Here is a 19,833-nt window from a genome sequence, read left to right as displayed (position 1 = left end):
ACCTATGGAAGTATGCTGTGCGTGAGAAGACCCGGCAGGACTAGTGAGACCATAACCCGTGGCCTCTACCTGGGATGTAGCCGGTCCACTTATGCATACCTTTCCTTCTTGGGACACAAAACTCTACTTGTGAAGACCTGTTGAGGCAAGTGAGAATCAGAATCAAAATCAAAATCGAAATCGATCAACATCAATAGAAATTGTAGCTGTGATACCAGTGCCGGGGGCATGTAAGAGAACCATCCGAACGTGGCCGTTGCCAGCGCCGCATCGACTGGCCTCAGTGCCGGTGGCACGTAAAAAGCACCATCCGATCGTGGCTGATGCCAGCCTCGCCTGGCACCTGTGTTGGTGGCACATAAAAAGCACCTACTACACTCACGGAGTGGTTGGCATTAGGAAGGGCATCCAGCCGTAGAAACATTGCTAGATCAGACTGGGCCTGGTGCAGCCTTCTGGCTTCCCAGACCCCAGTTGAACTGTCCAACCCATGCTAGCATGGAAAGCGGACGCTAAATGATGATGATGAAAATCCAATTTAAAACACAATGCAATTTTTTTTCAATTGAAAAACAAATACTATACCGAAAATTTAGAGAAATTTATTTACAAAAATAAACAAACAAGGGACAATGCAAGTGTTTTTTCATTTTTTTTTAATAAATATTTTATCTGTTGATCTGTTTATATCAATCTTTATAGACAAATGAACAGCAGGGAAAAGGATTTTGCTCTGCATATTTTTTTAATATTTTCTGTTTTTAAGATTTAGTAACCAATGACGACAATCTTTTGATCAATGACAACTAGTCACGATCAGCACAAGCAATATATCAGTAACTGGGGTTGGGGTGCAAACACACTGCTGACATAGCAAAATATCAGCATTTTAGTTGACAGAGAGGGGCATACATTTCTCATCCCATTCATAGAAAATGTTCACAAAGCACCAAGTGTACCGACAATGGAAATTTGTTTTTTATGCTTATTTTTTTTAATACATCATATGTGAGCAGAATTTGTAAAAAAAAGATCAATTCTGGTGAAAAGAACCAGTATAAATCTAATCTGTATTTTCTGAAAGCACAATTGATAGAAAACAATAGCTGATCTTGTCCAAATATTTCACAAAATATAATAATGATGGTAATAAATTCTAAGCTGCAGCCTCTAATATTGGCTGTGTTGTCTGTTCATTTGTACATGTTTCAGCAAGCTCAACTTGCTTGTGAGCTGTGTTCAATGGAGTAGAATTCGTTTCCTCTATACTTTTCCCGCCACTAGCTACTGTTGTTGAAGTACAAGTTGAATCACTAGTGGAGGATGAGTTCACTATTAGATCTTTGCTGTGACTACCATTTGATTCAGCTGCAAAATTAGAGGGAGCTTCTGAACTGTTGCTCTCTGCAGCAGATGTGGTGGTCTCACCTGGAGTAGAGCTGTTGGCACTTTGGGATTTTTGAATTTTTACATCCTAAAGAAAGAAAAAAAATTCCAATATATCAATATTATGATTAAAAGATAACTAAATATGTTCTTTAAAAATATAAATAAATACAACAATAAAATCCAATTAAAGTAAAAAGATATATCAAAATAATTAAATAAATATGAATTGTTGCTCTAAATACATTTTTAATTATTATATGTAAATGGTAGTTTACAGCAGATTGTCTCACCATAATTGCTATTGCATCCCAATGGCCATTTCATAATTTAAATTGGCCAGACACCAAACATTTCTATATCCAGTTTACATTGCAGCATATACACATAACATCAAATCTTATAACAGATGGTTGCCAAGAGATTTTGTTGATGTACAAGTTTAACATAAAAACAAAAAAGACCTAACATACACATCTAAACAGATACTGGCTTAAGGTGCTAGTATGTACATATCACTAACTTACACAAAAGGCAAAAAGATCTAAAAAAAAAAATGCTTTAATGTTAAGCAAGGCACAACACACACACACACAGAGTACATGTACCTAATAATGCTCAGTTGAAATGTAGATAGCAGTGGTTCTGAGAAGACTTTCTTTAAAAAATGATTTGACTATTATGCCTTTAATATTAAAGAACTCAAGAGATAAATGTGGGCCTTTAATGTCACAATGGTACAGAAGGGAAAGGTTTATAAAAAGTGCATTCTTTAACTCACTTGAGGGTCAATAATAGGGATAGCCGATTTATGCCTGCGAACTGGTGATCGGCTGGGGCTTGGTTGTTGTAAATCAGTTGAATAATAGGTGGTGCCTCCTCTGAACATTTCTGATAAAGCTGAAGTCTGAAAGAAGCAAGATATCAAAATAAATTAAACAAAGAAAAAGTTATACAAATAAATATAAAACTATTGATAAGAGCAGATTTTATCTTATTGCAGTCATGCTTCTTAACTATGCAGCCACAGATTTGGACAAATTTGTGAATCTGTTCATACCTTGAATAAATATTACAATTTTTTAAATAATAATTTCATTACTACTGAAATGTTAAAGGCCATAAATTCTAGGGATTCAGCTGAAAATTGACATCAGTATAGCTATTTAATGAACTACATTACATTAGCTAAATTATACAACATATAAATTTCTACACATGTATGAAAAGCTGTCAATATGCTTTTTAATAAAGTATTACAATTTATAAAAATATAAAATTTATAATGCACAAAGAGAAAATAATACACTTTCAGCCTCACAGATAGTATTCTACCTATTTTTTTTTTATTCAAGGGGCTTTTAACCCAATGTATATTATTTAAAACTGAATTTGCTTTAAGACACATTGTTAATAAAGACTTAGTTACATATTTCTGTGTTCTTCAGCATTTGTGTTCTAAATGTAAACAACTTTCTCATTGATAAGATTAAAGATGAAATTTGATGGAGGAAATATGGGTCTGCTTTACTGTACTTGGAAATACGTTTGTTTGGGTACAGAAAATGCATGGTTCAAGCCTTGCGGGCAGCATTCTGCCCTTTTTGTCTATTCACAATTCAAAAAAATAAAATTATTTATTGAAGATGAGAAAGATAACTTACCTGTGAATGAGTAGAGGGTGGTGGTGATTGATAACCAGGCATCACTGGAACTTGATAGGGACCATGTGGTGGGGCTCCATATATCATCCCAGCCCCAATATACTGTGGAGGCAACATGGCAGGAGGAGCAGTAGGAATACTCACAGGCACTGGTGCAGGACCAAACATACGTGGAGCTGAAGGAATGCCAGTGGTAGAAACTAAAATGAAGGATATATCGCTATGTGTAAGCTGAACAAAAATATCTAAAGTTAAATAAACTATACTAGTATTTTAAGTCTGTACACTGAAATTAATGATATTTCAATATATATATATATTTGTAATATGTTTTTGTTAAATTTTTCCATTTGTTCCTTTTAGTCAATCCTTGAAATATATATATGAAACAATTCCTCAAGAAACCTCATCAGTTCAATAAGAATGTTTTACACTATTAATTTCTTTTGTCATCATACTAGGACTTTTCTGCAAACATAAATATTTATCTATATGTATATACATTTACAGATAGATATCCAATACTTGGAAACATTTCTTTATCCAAATTATTCAAATTTATCAGAAAAAATGTTATCTGTGGCTCAAACTGATAGAGGATGAGTAATTCAAGATACTGTACCTCTAAAATAAATAAATAAACAAACTACCTCCCAGTCAGTTAATGCCCAAATCATGAAACTCTACTGTTGTCTTATAGCATGTTTTATTGATATTAGATTGGCAAGAGCCCGAGAGCATGAATTATTCTTAAAATTTGGTGCATCATTTATACTATATCCAACCATTCCATTTGTTTCAGGATATAGTTATTACTTATCCCTGTTTTTAAGAAATTTGTCCATGCCATTAGAAAGATTTGAAGGCTCTGACATCACCAGCAAGGAAATTATTAACAATCAAAGACGTCTTAGTAAAGCCAGAATATATTTTAGTGCAAATGAATAACTCTTTTTCTTGCATTCATGTGAAAGTGTAGTATGAATTGAAATGTTAAAGAACAGTAAGGAAATCTCTCTATATATATAAACGGCAAAATGTCTGCCTGTGTGTGCGTGCGTGTCCTTTATACAAATCCACATTTTTCAGTTAGAGGGCTCGCACTTTCTATGGTCATTCAAAACCGTCCAAGGGTGGTCGTGCACATCTTTACATTTCTCCAGTCATCCCGCAAAGCCATTAATAAATCAATAGAAGTGACATTTTTGTGAATTTTCTATCCAAAACCCAATCAAAATGCCCGAAACTTGATACGCCAAATGAATGCCAACTAGCTGTATGTGATTGGTCGGAGATTTGGACAGTACTTGCGTGTATGTGTGCATGCACTAGCACTATGACCCGGCATTGCTGGGTCATAGTGCTAGTGTCTTATATTTTACTATATAAAAAGTTAATTTGGTTGAAATTTTGTCCCAACTTAGCATAATTCTTTTCCCTTTCTAATAAAAACTGACCAACTATCTATATAGTTACTTGCAAAAAATAGTGTTTGGTGTACAAATGCTATAAAATCAGATATTTCTAAAACAGTACATCTGAGAAAACAACTAAATTTTAATTTAAAGATATCTACAAATATATCTATATATAATGAATTATATTTCAGGAAATATATAAGTGGAATTTTGAAGATTTGCAATATGGTAAATTATAATAATTAAAAAAATTGAGAAATGTGTGGTTTGACTGAAATAAATTTTCTTTTTATAAATCAAGAAATGCACAAAAAAAAAAAAAAAAAATACTTAGCAGTATTCTTTACTTGATATTAAGCAAATTTCAGCAATTATGTAAAATCAGATAAAATGGGTCAAATATAAATGAGATTCACTTTTGATACATTTTATAGAAGGTGATTAAAACTAGTTTAAACTAATATACCACTGAAAACTATTGCAAATAGTAATAAAAATATCATTTCCCAATGAATGGACAATGCAATATGAAATGACTATAACATGAACTTAGCATTGAATTTAGTGGAAACCTCAATCACCCTCAAACAAATGTAGTACTTTATACGTTACATAGATTAATTAGCAGTTTGCTACACTGAACTAATATCAAAAAACTGTTATAATACATCAATGAACAACTTAGATTTACACAAGTACCTTCAGAGTGAAAACGTTCTATAAAACAAAATTTGAAAAATGTTTTAAAGAAGCAGTATTACAGTATTTTACAAAAATAGAATTGAAAAAAACATCAAAACTAGTTTATGAAAAAGTCACTAAAGGAACCTCTATGTGGTCGTTCAACCTGCTTGAAATCTCCCTCAAATTACACCCTACTATCTTGAAAAAGGAATTACATATTGAAGAATGTATTCATAGATGTGCAACAGCCAAGAAAAAAATGAGATAATCATTACAGGAATGCTCTTGTTTATATATCTGCTCAATCAAGGCTGATCTTAGATTGAACATCAACAAAACAATACACTTTCATAATTTACATAGTTTAGAAAGAAAATGCAAACATCCAGTCAAAAGAATAAACATAAATAAGACAAATAAATGTCTTGATACTTTGCAGCTGTACTATTTGATAAACACACACTTCAGTGCCATGTCAATACTCATTCAAAATTATGATGTAAGTCACTCATTTAAAAAAAGTAAAGAATGCTCCATTTTCAAATTTAATTTTTATATAATATAATGAAAATTGATAATCTTACACACTTGTAGGATAAATGGAATTATTCAACCTTACAGGATCAGAGATAGTTCTCATTTGTTAATCAGTTCTACAGAATTTTCTCAATAAAATTTAGTATCTATTTTCTAAATAGTTAGGTAAATGTAAAACAATGTTGAATTAAGTTTTTTGACCTGAGACAAAGTACATTAAAGATTTTCATTTTACAACTTTGAAAATTCTATTTAGTTGGAACATTCTTTTATTATTTAACTGGTTTTGGCATTAGAGCATCACCTTCTAGGTTATTACAGTCTATTACAACAACCCTAATACTCATTTTATTGACCTTGGAAGGAAGACAAAGTGAACTTTTAGTTTACAAACAAAACAATTCACACAAACAAGCATGCAAACAAGTATTTTTGTTTGTTTGTTTTTTTTTTTGTTTCTTTTATAACGTTAACAAAGCACTGTTATACCTAGAAAAATCACTTAAGAGAAATATAATTATTGGTTAAAAATAACAATTATTTTTGACTAAGCACAATGTCCTTTTGGAAGGGAAAAGGTATAGTCAACTGGCTCAATCAGGTGTTTGCTTTATAGAAAAACGGGGATAAGAAAAAGTTAATGCCAGAAATATAATACGAGTTTAACTAACCTCGGACACCAAATAAGGTGAAGAACAGTCTCACTTCTACCTGTGTCACTCTATAACAATAAAGCTTAGTAAACCTCAATCCCTGATGAATTTTATCATCACAGGGTAAAATTCACATAATTTAATACTAAGTTGGGAAAAGTCCAAAATGTAAAAGGAGATATTGTAATTAAAGCTAAGAAAAATTAAATACCTGAAACCAAACAAATATAAATAAATAAATAAAACAAAAATATTGGAACAAAATTTAAATAGTAAAATAGATTTTTCACTTTAAACAAGAAACTGAATTAATGAAAATTCAGTACTTCAAAATGGAAAAACAATAATTTATAACAAAACTATGAAAATATTAGTAAAAATATGAGACATCAGATAATACGTAAAGTAACCCAGTTTATATTAAATGTTAGTAATAATATGTAGGTTAGCATGATGAGACTATTATCTAATAAAGATGGATTAAATTTTGTTGACATGAAGCCAAATGAATGTATGAGACAAAACAATAGTATAAAAAATCCAATCTCTCAATGAATATTTATAAAGAGATGATGCACAAAATATTTTTGAAGAGGGAAACTGTGGAAGACATGGGATGAGGTGGTAAAGTATGAACTTCAAATGTTGATCCTCACAAACACAATGACAAGTGATCAAGTCCTTTGGAGATTTGCTGTGCTTGAGAAGACATACCAAACTAAATGAAATCGTAGTCGTGACTGGTGTCAGTAACACATAAAGGCACCCACTACACTGTGGAGTGGTTGGCATTAGGAAGGGCATCCAGCTATAGAAGCCAAGCCAAAACAGACTGGAGTCTGGTACAGCTCTCCAGTTTATCAGTTCCAGTGAAACTGTTTAACACATGCCTGAGTGGAAAATGGACACTAAATCATCAAATGATGATAATATAATATATATATATATATATATATATATATATCATCATTATCATCATTTTACATCTGCTTTCCATGCTGGCATGAGTTGGATGGATTGACTGGAGATTGGTGAGCCAGAGGCTGCACCAGACTCAATCTGATATGGCAAAGTTTCTACAGCTGGATGCCCTTCCTAATGCCAACCAGTCCGAGAGTGTAGTGGGTGCTTTTACATGCCACCAGCACGAGGGCTAGTCAGGCGGTACTGGCAACGACCACGCTCAAAAGGTGTTTTTACGTGCTACCTGTACGGGAGCCAGTCTGGTGGCACTGGCAACGACCATGTTTGAATGTTGTTTTTCATGTGCCAGTAAAGCGACGTTGGCAACAATCACGCTCGAATGGTGCTTTTCATGTGTCACTGGCACGGGAGCCAATCCTTGGCCCTGGCAACAATCATGCTCAGATGTGCTTATAACGCTTCACTGACATATATATATCAGAACGATGTTCCATGCTGGTATGTGTTTGACAGGACCCAATGGGGCGAAGGACTGCACTGTGTCTCAGTGCTTGCTTTGGCACGGTTTCTACAGTTGGATGCTTTTCCTAACACCAAGCACTTTTACAACATGTACTGGGTGCTTTTTTATATGCCACCAGCACTTGTGACATTGCCATGAAGTTTGGAGGACTATGAACCTGGAAGTGGGGGAGGAGCCTTTATGTGAGGAGATGAGGAGTTATGAGAGAAGAGTAGGGAGAGCATGTTCTTGCTGTAGAGGAGCAACATGTCTACACACATTTAGAAGAAAGGGTTAAATGATCAGAGGAGCTGCAAAGACATAAATAGTGATGATGTGGTGTCCAGGTGGTTTCTCAAGGTACAAGGTGAATAGAAGTGAATGGCAATAGAACTAAGTGTTGGTGGATGGGTAGGTTTGCAGTAGTGTCTGGGGGAGCAAAACCTGAGGGTATGGGAGAGGGAAGGTAGGCAACAACTGTAAGGATTGGGTCAAGTTGAAGAGTGGATAACCAATGTTGCATGAGTTGGGTAAGGTAAAGAGCAGAGGAAGCAGAAAGAGAGCAGCAGACAGTAATGATGATATTGTTGACAGGACAAGAATATATTTTTTTATTCGTTTCAGTCATTTGACTGCAGCCATGCTGGAGCACTGCCTTTAGTCGAGCAAATCGATCCCAGGACTTATTCTTTGTAAGCTTAGTACTTATTCTATCAGTCCCTCTTGCCGAACCACTAAATTACGGGACCGTAAACATGCCAGCATCGGTTGTTAAGCAAGGTTGGGAGGACAAACACAGACACATGAACATATACATACACACACACACATATATGACGGGCTTCCTTCAGTTTCCATCTAACAAATCCACTCACAAGGCTTTGGTCAGCTCGAGGCTATAGTAGAAGACACTTGTCCAAGGTGTCACGCAGTGGGACTGAACCCGGAACCATGTAGTTGGTAAGCAAGCTACTTACCACACAGCCACTCCTGCACCTATATATATATATATATATATTATTTTTTACTTGCATCATTCACTGGACTGTAATCATGCTGGGGCATTGTCTTGAAAAGCTTAGTTGAATAAATCAATCCAGTATTTATTTTTAAAACCTGGTACTTACTTTATCAGTTTCTTTTGAAAAACTGTTAAGTTACAGGGACATAAACAAAAACATGGGTTGTCAACCCATGGTGGGGAGAATCACAAAGACACACAGACACAAATGGCAGGCTTGCATACAGTCTCTATCAGCAAAATTTACTCATAAGGCATCAGTTGGTCCAGGACTATGGCAAACAGCACTTGCCCAAGGTGCTGTAGAGTAGGACAGAATCTGAAACTACAATACCATGCCTATAAAGAAACATATCATTTTGTTTCTTTGAGAAGGATTTTGACATCTCTAACTGAAGATTTTGTTGGAGTAAATTAATGTTACAATTACCAAAGCTTAATTCTAGTACATATGTTTCCTGATTTTATTTCCATCCACTGAAAATGTTTGCTTCACTACGGATGGGGGTGGGGGAGAATCCAACAACAAAAAAACAAACAAGTAAGAAACAATACAAATATGATGTTTGTTTATATAGGAGTAGTTTACAAAAATAAAGGAATAAAGGACACATGTTCTATGCTTTTCCTTTTTTAGAAGAAACTGTATATAAGTTACCAGTTATTATGACTATTACCTTACAATTCAACAAATGCCTTATAATTAATTTCATTTGTTGTAATAGCTTGGAAATGAAAATACATGAATGATTTACACCGGATATTCATCTTACTAAAATATGAACATGAATAAAGATGCCAACAAGCAGACAAAATCTCTGATAAAGAACCAACTATCTGTGAACCTTTTTTTTAAATTTTGAAATCATATGAAAATTACGTTATAAAATACATTCCAAATTCAAAGAGCAACCTAAATGATAAGAATGATATCAACAGAAAATCAGTAAAGCTTGGCAATTATGCTTTGCTAATTTAAAATAAGACGAAGGAATTAAAAGACAAAAATCCAGTAAGCAAAACTAAACTATCCATTCTTTGTGAAGAAGCTTTTTAGCCTAGAACTAACCAATAATTATCAGCAATTCCTCATTTGTTCAATAGCAAATAGTTCAATAGTAAATTGTTCAATAGTTGTAATTTCTTGACACGGACAACTATGACAATAACTATCACACCAATACAGACTGGGTGCTACTGACACAGAGCTAGTATCTCGAGTCGTACCTGGTAATGTGTAAGGGATAGGGGTAGGAGCCTGTAACATGGTAGGCTGGAACGCTGCTCCGTCCTGATGAGTAGGTGGACCTTGTTCAGGATGAAATATGTGTGGTGGACCTTGGGTAAAATCTGGAACACAAATATTTTAAATAGGAAACAACCAATAGAGTAAACAAAATATCAATCAAAATACAAATCCCAGACAGAAGAGGAGACACAGAAGATTAAAATAAGCAAACACGAGAAACAGAAAACAAGGGAACTGAAATAATAAACAGACAGAACTTTTAGCTAACTAGAGAAACCAAAAGAAAAGAGAATAAACCAATCCATGACATTTGGTGCAGATATAGGTCATATACACTAATCTAAAACATTTACAAAATATACAAAATAAAGCAAACAAATTGAAATGAACTAGTGCAGATAATGACATGTTCCAGAGCCAAAAAGAAAAAAAACAACAAAATAAAAGTACAGCAACACCATGCACAAAAATGAAATGAAAGAAAAAAATGCCACACATCTATACAGTTAATAAAATTTAACTCAACAAACATCTCAATCCAGACATAGAATTACACAGATAAACAAAGTATTCTAATAATTTATCAGGTGTAGGTACATGAAACATATATATATATATATATATATATATGTGCATGTGTGTACGCATGTTCTCAAACAAAAGAGAAGTGATGTCATAACTTAAGCTATTTGAATTATCTAGATGTGGTTGAAATGAAAACTTAAATCCTTACATGCCTAGTTGGGTTAATAGCATAGGAAAGTAATTTTACATGCAGTATGTCATCAGTTCAGTACAAAATTATAGAGCAACAATCAATCAGGGTTCATTTGAGATTTGTAATAATTATATAACAAAGAAGAATGGAATTATCAGACCACTCTGTTGGCATGCACATCTAGTAGATATATTTAGAAAGAACAAAGTAGTAGTTTGTCATTATATAAAACTCAATTCTAATAGTTATAGTATATCTATGGCCATTTATAACTATATCAAAACTAAAATTAAATGCTGTCATAATGATAAATATCTTAAAAGTAAAGAAATCTTTTAATATTTGACATAACCTGAGTTATATTTCATATTTATATCTGACTTTTATAAGAAGCTTTATATCGTGTTTTAAAATAATACTTATACATTCAAGCTAATGGGAAATACAATTCAAATGAATGACACTTTTCAAATCTAGTTCTACTGAATACATAAAATATATTTTTGGCAGAGACATCTTACTTAAAAGATGTCTATTCTGATGAGATTTTTTTCTTTTTCTTTCAAAGAAAAAAGAAGAAAAGTTTATGAAGATAAGCTATTTTACCATAACATTTCAGTAATTATAGTCATGATGTTTGATAAGTAGATGCAGTTAAAAAAAAAAAAAAAGTTATGAAAGTATGAAAAATGCTTGAGATTTGACAGGAGTATTATTCATGCTACTAAACAAGGTCAGCTAGCAGTACTCTTTATAAGTAGATTTGTTTGTTTAAATGATGAACAATTAATTTCTGCTATAGTTCTTGAAGAATCCCTTATAGCATCCCAAGTTGATAAAGGATCCTATGTAAAGCAAATCTTTAAAGTAACTCCTTTTTTTTACCAAACTGCTTCTTCGAGCAACAACAAAACTGTGCTGGAATTTTTTGTCACCCATCCATTAGCTTGGGTAGATCCTCAATTTTATGTTGTGTGTCTCTGCCAATTAATATCAAAGCATCTGAGTGGCCTTCATTCTTTACTGGGGTGTCACAGTCTTCAAAATATAACATCTAATATATGTTATTCAGCAAGATTGCAGTGGCCAGTAAAGCCTACTCTGCATTGGGTAATAACAGCATTCAGCATATTTTATCAAGTACACCAACAGTAGTGGGGTTGCCTTCTGCTGGGTCTGTTCACTCAATGCAATGTGACCATGAAGTCATTAAATATTTTACCTCCAATGCTTGCAAAGTTTGAAAGTTCTGCCATCATATATTTCTATAACAATGCTGATCTATCACCAATGGCTTCTAAGATGATAAATTTGTCATCAACTACTACTTAGAGTGCTACCATATTAATAAATCCCTTAACTGAATAGTTTGATGCTACAGAATTACACAAATACTTGGGTAGTTCATCTTCCCTGACCCATTTCCTGCAGTCCTTTACAAGCTTAGATAATCTATTGATAACTGATATAAATTTGAAAGATGTGTGGAGGGAATTATCGTTTTAATGCAATGAAGCCACAAAAACAATTTAGTGTCAGACTAAATACCTTACAGATCCCAGTAAGGACCCTCTAGGTTTGATAAAATAAAAATTAATCAATAATGTTCTTTCTTTTCAAGTATGTGCTGGGTCACTACAATTAACTATCCACCTTCCCAATATATTACCTTGTGCCAAAGTAAGAAATCATTACTAGTATTATAGCACTATTGAAGATTACATCATTAATTTCACTTGTGTCACATTCATGGTGATAATATTTGGAACTTTTGAAGGCCATTTTTCAGAGATCCTCCATTTTACTGTTAAATCTTGCAAACGAATCAGGCAAAAATGGATTTCTGTACCCTAAGTTATTGCAAGTGGGAAGTTTTGATCATAAGGAGTAAGTGAATATTGGTAATAGATTGAAGAAACTTGTGTCACACCTAAAAATATACAATCCCTTACTTTTTCCTCCTATAACCTATATCACTGAAAAGTGGTCCACCTCAGGTACTAGAATACAATCCTCTTCAGTTTATCCATTGTTATCATCTCAATCTTCAGTTCTTTCACTATTATAAACCTTGCCTTTTTCCATTTCAAGTATTGCATATGTCTTTGTAGTGCACATTTTTTTAATGGAGTTTATGAAGCACAAAAAGTGTCTTGAAATTACTTATTCTAAAGAAGATGCCCTCCTCCATGTCCCAATAATTATATAAATGCTAGATTTATAAAAAGTGTACAAGCATGCAATATAATAGAAAATAGCCTTAAATAATTATAAAACACAATAGTTCTGGAATTTTCAGTTCAATGAAATTGAAAATTCAAAAGACCTATTTCACCATCAATAACAAAATACATGTGATACAATATAGATATATACATGGTGTTCATTATAACACATGTGCTATTCTACTAAACAAATACACAGAGATAAACAACCCAAAGACAAAAAAACAACATCAAAACCCACTGACTAAACTTGTCAGTGGTGACAAATCAGCCATAGGCTACACAAATCAATTTAACTAAAAATATAACCATGCAAAAAAAAACAAAAAAACATGATTTATTCACAAAAGATAGCAAATAAATCAATCAATTACCAAAAGAATATTGCTAAGAGAAAAGCATATTAGATTCATTAACAGTGTTTAGATCAACAATAAATGTTAAAAAAAAAAAGAATTCATAATTGCTTTCATAACATCATACAAAATTTAAAATTTAAAATTATCATGTCAATTTAACTATCATGTTTTAATTCACATTTGTAATAAATACAAAAAATTAAGTTTTAATTGACGAAAGTATTGAAATTATAAGCAAAATCAATTATAAACAAAGAAAAATGCATGAATTTAGCAGCTTTTAAATATGGTAAATCAAATTCAATATACAACTGTATTTCTAGTTTCGACCTAAATTAATTCTGGAGTTAAACCCCAACAGAAAACATAGATCTAACAACTGAAGACAAAACTTAATGTTGATTATTTGGGTCTCCTTCACTTTGGAGTTCTCAAAATCCCACATTCTTTCTATTAAGGAATATTATATAACACATCTTAGAGCATTTGCTGAATAAGACCCACCTAAGTCTAAATTAATTTTGACCCCTGTATATATATTCCTTTCATGGACGATACTCCCAAAATAATTTTAGAGCAAGATTATAAATATATTCATATACCGAATTATTTCATGTGATTTATAGAGAGTTTACATAATAATAATTGCAAATGTTTATAAGTTAATTGATGATGCAAATCTCAAAACTGACAAACTATTTAATCCAAAAACATCTATGAAGTTATTTAATCTATATTGATGTAAATTAATAAGTTGTAATCCTATCAATTAAGATTAAATAAAAGGTAAAAATGAAACCATACCAACAACTTTAATTTTAAGGACTACAACAATCACTTTCTGTATTAAATATATTAGAGCACAAAATGTTTAATCATCCAACTAATCTGATTCATCAGAATCGTTTGTTCTAAATAATTATATGAAATATTATACCAACATAAATAGGTTATAAAATATGATGGAAAACAAATTAGAAATTTTAGTAAGAAAACTACAATATATATGAGTAATGTATACTCATTAATTGTTAATCAACTTCATTCAAAACATTATTATTACGGTCAATGAATAAATGAAACTATAAACATGACAGTGTCTTTAGATTTTTTAATTGTTTGTCAGAGTAGAAAAGACAACGACCACAATCCTTTTCAGGGTTTCTGAAACAGGTGGGAGGAAAGAAAGAAGTTATCCTCAGGCCAGAGATCTGACCTGTTTGCTTGCAACTGAGCAGACCCTGTTGCAAGTTACCCTGAGACATGGCAATGATGTTAAGCCAGATGTGGGCCTCTCATTTCAAGATGCTTCATTATGTTGCATAATGGGGGAAAAAAAATTAAGACTCTGCTATACATCCATGAAAAATTAAATATGAAAAATATGGCTTGTAACTGCTTAACTAAAATGCTTTTACTAAGATTTGTAAGTATTTTAAAACAAACTATTTTGAAATATTCATAATTAAAGATCATTTCTAAAAATGAGCAGTAATCAAAAGATCTGGATAGTAAATATATCCAATCACACTAACATTGCATTTCTTTCCCTGGAAAATAAGAACAGAAGATTCTCACAAAGAGTAGTCTTAATGCTCAATATCTTAATGGTATTTTTTTAAAGAACTGCTGTAAATATTTCATTCCAAATAAGACCAAAATAGCAATGATGAACAATAGCATTAATCTTACTATTCTAAAAGAATATACATTCATATAAAAGGTATATAAAAAATATTGTATAAATAAATTAGCATATACTACAATTTTTTTTATTAAGATGCAGATACAAAGACAAATAACCTTTGGGATCAATACCTATAGATGAAAGACAGAACCGAATAGCTTGCCTGGAAATTTGAAGATCTTATAAAAAAATGGATTCTTCATTCTGGATCAAGCATACCCCGAAAAGCACCAGAAGGTTAAATATACAGCAAATTTCTATTTTAAAAGATCTAGTTGTAAGTATCACCATAGTAGCTGAAATATTTGTTATGTTGAAGAAAAAAATTAATCTACTGTACTTTTGAAGTAAATTGTAATTAAAAATTGGAAAAGTTCCTACTGTGATATGAAGAAATAAATAGAATAGAAATAGAGGAAGGAAGATGTATTTTGTTGGAAATTTTAAGAGAGCAAACAGAAAAACCCCCAGCTGATACTAGATTTGAAAGATCTTGTATAGATCTATGAACTGCATTATACCATATTTCTATATAGAGGTATGGTAACACTGTTTACAAGACTATATTTAAATGAATAGCTGAAGACATTCTTAACATTGATAAAGCAATTCTATCATTACTTCTTTGGTGACATAATGTTCAACAGCACCATCTCAGAGTGATTCTCAATTAAGTCAGATAATACACCCAGGCTAGACACAAAAATGAAGGATCTTAGTGATCAGTGATACATACACATGATTTATGAATATGTTATGGATATATATATATGTACATGATACACTTACAAATAGTAGACTAGAATAAAAGTAGGACAATTTATTGAACGAAAAAAGGTTATTCTCGACCAAAAAGTCCTTCTTTTGCCTTTAGCAAGAGTAGAACCCCTCAAATTCATAAGTCCATGCTAACTAGTCCAACTGTCCCACTCCATCCCAGCCTGGGCACATGGAAGGCCTGTGTTTCATTCTCTAAATACTAGAAAAGAAGGAGAATCTTATGGATCTTCAAATTGTACTTAGAGGAGGCAAGCTTTGTAGATGATCTGGCAATGCTATCTACTGAATACAACCAAGAAAGTGGAAAACTACCCTGCAAAGCCAACTGAGTTTAATATCAACACCTCCAACATGGACGTTATGTATATTAACAGTACCACAAAGAAGTACAAGAGGGTGGGAACTTTTATTAGTAAAAATAACATGCAAAAAGTATCAAAGCAAAATTGGGAAAAAATTGTGAGTAGCTACTGCAAAACTCAGCTGCTTCTAGATATCTAACAAGCTTACTTTAAAGATAAAGATGTAAATGTATAATAGTAATATTAAACCAGTAAGTATTACTGCATTGTTCTAAGTACTAGAATGATATTGAAGGGGTGATGGAAAATATCAACACCTTTCTTAACGGCTGCTGCATTTTTGGGCCAGATAATTCTTAATGAAGCCTTCTAAAAAAAAAAAAAAAAACTGCAAGTATGATACCAGAGATCAAGTGTGAATATTTGAATTTGTTTGGCCATATTCTGAGAATGCATTGTGAATTACATGATGAAAGTAGAGTGGACTTCATTTCAATCACCCAAAGAGTATATAGAATAGGAGAATGACATTACTGTGGATGAGAGGTTGTGATGGTGGTTAAATAAAATATGAGAACTATTAAGATCACTACTGAGTGCTTATGTATCTATCTAGATATTTATATTTACACACACACTATTCTATATGAATATGTAATGAAATATATTGAAATGTGAAGGATAATGTACTGGCTTCTCAATTGAAGAATCGTAAGTTTGTCCCACTATTAGTATTATATTATATCCTGGGAAAGGAAATGAATATATTCAAGTAGCTTAAATAAAATGAAAACAATCTAACAGCTACTCAGTAGACAGAATATTGAGGAGTTCATAAAACAGATGAAAAGCTCTCGCATAAGTTAAAAAGAAAAATCAGTTTCACATTAGAAGGATACACTCTATACTGAAATGCTTTTTTGCTAAAGAGCCATCATACATACTTTGTTCAAATAAGGGTGTTTTAGAAGTAATTTCTATGAGTATAAAAATATAAATTCCCAAGGTAAACAATTAGTTTCAAACTAATTAAGATGACTAGTAGCATTTGTTTTCAGATACAAACAATGAGACATTACAGAATATTATAAATAGACTGTTTGTTAAGCACTTACTTGGGCTATAGTATGTAGTTCCTTCAACTGGTATCTGCTCTGGGTAGTTTACTTCTGGTACATTCCTTTGACGCTGTGTTGAATATCTCTTAGGACGAGAGACATTTTCTGTCTTGGAAGCATTACCACCTAGAAAAAATTATTGAATACTGATAAAAAAGCAACCCAATAAAGACAGTACTAATTTGAAACATAAACTGATACAGAGTAGAAGGGATATTTTAATTCTGATTAACATTCTCATTAGTCCCAGTTCATGCTGTGAAATGGTTTAGGAAAAGAGCATCCAGTCTTCAAACTCCTAACATACAACAAGCTGCATAATTATTTTCTTGAGTAAAGAATTCAACCACTGATTTAAACTTGAATATTTCAGTATGAAATAAAATTATCTCATAACTACTGCTATCAATCATGGACATAAAAATTGTGGTGCAACTTGGTTCATGTTCATCACTAGCTCTGCTTCCAGCCTTTAACAGAGACATGATTCTATAACAAAAATATCATTAGAATACCCCAGTGTGGAGAAGTGTATCATTGATAGGTGTGTTAGCTTTTGATATTAAACACAAATATTCTCATATACTTGGAGAAAACCATGGGAACCACTCTAGTGTCTTTACACTCAATTACTACATGAAAACTTCAGCGGAACCATCCTAACTCACTGGGACTTCTAGTTTTACATCATGCTCTGCTAATTCATGAGATAGGCAACAATTCTGACTTAACATTAAGGTACATATTTCACCCAATGATTGTTTTAGATCAAAATTTCACTAGTTTCAAAATTTTAATGACAGAACTGGGAATGCAGTTTGATTTAAAATCCTTAAAAAGCAAAAGAAACAATGAATAATGATTTTATACAATTTCGTAAAGTTTACTCAATAAATTTCATAATCATACTGTGTTGAATCAAAAGTCTAGCAATATTTTGGTAACTTATTCATCAAGTTATAACAGAAACAACCCAGCATTTAAAGTAGAAGCCATCATGTTGCACTGTCTGAAGCTACCTTTCTGCCAGTTCTTTGATTCCACACTGATACCAGCACTTGTCCTTCAAGGCAAGGAACTTTTACATTGAAGCTTCCATTTTCTCTTCTTTGATGAAGCATTGAAAGCACAGGAAGTGAGTCATGGACCAGAACAAGTAATAATCCAAGAGAAATATTTTCCCGCAATCCTAATGTGTATAAGCAATGGTTTTAAGCAAGGGCTAACTTCTGGAACTTATAGCCAAACGTGGGTGTTTCAAATGCAACATGATTCTGTCTAATAGAATTATGAGGGTATAATTCACTATGAGTTTGTTTCAGATAGTCGAGCCATTGATTCCAACCTGTACTCTGAACAAGTGGAAAGGATGTATGCAATTATGCAGCAAAAATACCCAGCATTGGTTAACAGAAAGTGAGCTCTTCTGCAGCAAGACAATGCAAGGCCTTATACCACTCACACAACCTGGAATAAACTCCAGGAACTTGAGGGAATTGAACTAATGCTACAGCCAGCATTTAGCCTGGACCTGGCTCCCTCAGATTATTATTCTGATCCATGGCTTACTTTCTGTGCTCATGATGCTTTATCAACCAAGAGGAGGTGGAAACTTCAGTGAAGGAGTTCACCTTGAAGAACAAGAACTGGTATTGGTCTAGGATCAAAGAACTGGCAGAAAGGTGGCTTCAGATGGTTCAATATGATGGCCTCTATTTTGGATGCTAGGCTACTTTTGTCATAACTTGATGAATAAAGCAAATAGGTTACCAAAATATTGCAAAACTTTTGACTTGCAATGTTTTCAATTAGCAAAATTAAATTTAATTGTTAGCAATCTCAGAAAATTTTATAATAAAATTATATATTTTGGCAAGTTTTAATAGAATTTGTCTGAGACAAAAATTTAAGATGGGCAAGATATTTTTTAAAAACTTTTAAAAGCTAAAAATGATTATTGACATGTAAATCTTAAAGTTATATGTTAGTCTAGATTGACTGGCTTGTACAAATTGCTTATAATAATGAAAACAAATATAACATTCATGATGTTGTGCTGCCTGTCTTACATGTGTGTCATGTGATTCAACCTGATGATCATACTATTTAAGAAGATTAACAGACTGATGTGAAAGCTTGGGTTATGAAATACAATAAAGCTTCCAGAAGTAAAGAACCTCCAACAGCTATGGCTTTACTTGAATACATATTTTACTGCAAGGTTTCATTACTGGTTTATAATGATGACAAGTAAAATTTAGCTCAATACACTATATGAAAACAAATCAACATTGTACAAATGCCATGTATTAATAGGAGAGACTAATCAAGCATACAAAGCTCATATTCAAGAAATATCTTAAAATATGGGGCTCATCAAAGTATTTGTGAAAGAACTTGGTAAGAAATGCCAAGACGCTTACAATTGTCAATGGGCTGATATCTACTGAGAAATGGTAAAGTGATGAACAGCAGAACTTAAGGTTGCACAAATGAATTGTATGTTTTAGTTAGGAAATAAAGTCAGAATTCAGTTGCAATCTTAAATTGAAACCCAGAAAATAAACTCAACTAATACTAGTAAGTTTTAACTTAAGAAAACAAGG

At 32.5% G+C, this 19,833-nt stretch overlaps 1 protein-coding gene and 1 long non-coding RNA gene across 8 annotated transcripts in view; one reads left to right on the top strand and one right to left on the bottom strand.

The window, feature by feature from the left end:
• Positions 1–639: 639 nt before the first annotated feature.
• Positions 640–19,833, bottom strand: part of LOC115223450 (protein CASC3) — a 44,824-nt gene continuing 25,630 nt past the window's right edge. For 4 of the 7 annotated variants that reach the window (XM_029794023.2, XM_036515219.1, XM_029794031.2 and 1 more), the window contains 5 exons: positions 17,225–17,353; positions 10,017–10,139; positions 3,051–3,250; positions 2,168–2,293; positions 640–1,474 (listed from right to left, as the gene is read on the bottom strand). In XM_029794023.2, the coding sequence (XP_029649883.1) occupies positions 1,157–1,474; positions 2,168–2,293; positions 3,051–3,250; positions 10,017–10,139; positions 17,225–17,353 (896 nt within the window). In that variant the 3' untranslated portion in view covers positions 640–1,156. The remainder of the gene's footprint in view (positions 1,475–2,167; positions 2,294–3,050; positions 3,251–10,016; positions 10,140–17,224; positions 17,354–19,833) is intronic. The other 3 variants (XM_029794041.2, XM_029794049.2, XM_029794057.2) reach the window with 3 other exon arrangements.
• On the top strand, positions 3,889–4,583 carry LOC118768540. The gene is made up of 2 exons (XR_005004359.1): positions 3,889–4,023; positions 4,418–4,583. It is a non-coding gene; the product is annotated as an uncharacterized LOC118768540 (long non-coding RNA).

The sequence above is a fragment of the Octopus sinensis genome, linkage group LG2 (assembly GCF_006345805.1).
Source record: "Octopus sinensis linkage group LG2, ASM634580v1, whole genome shotgun sequence".
NCBI classification, from domain to species: domain Eukaryota; kingdom Metazoa; phylum Mollusca; class Cephalopoda; order Octopoda; family Octopodidae; genus Octopus; species Octopus sinensis.
Note: the sequence above shows the minus strand (reverse complement) of the source record. Positions and strands in the feature narration are given on the sequence as shown.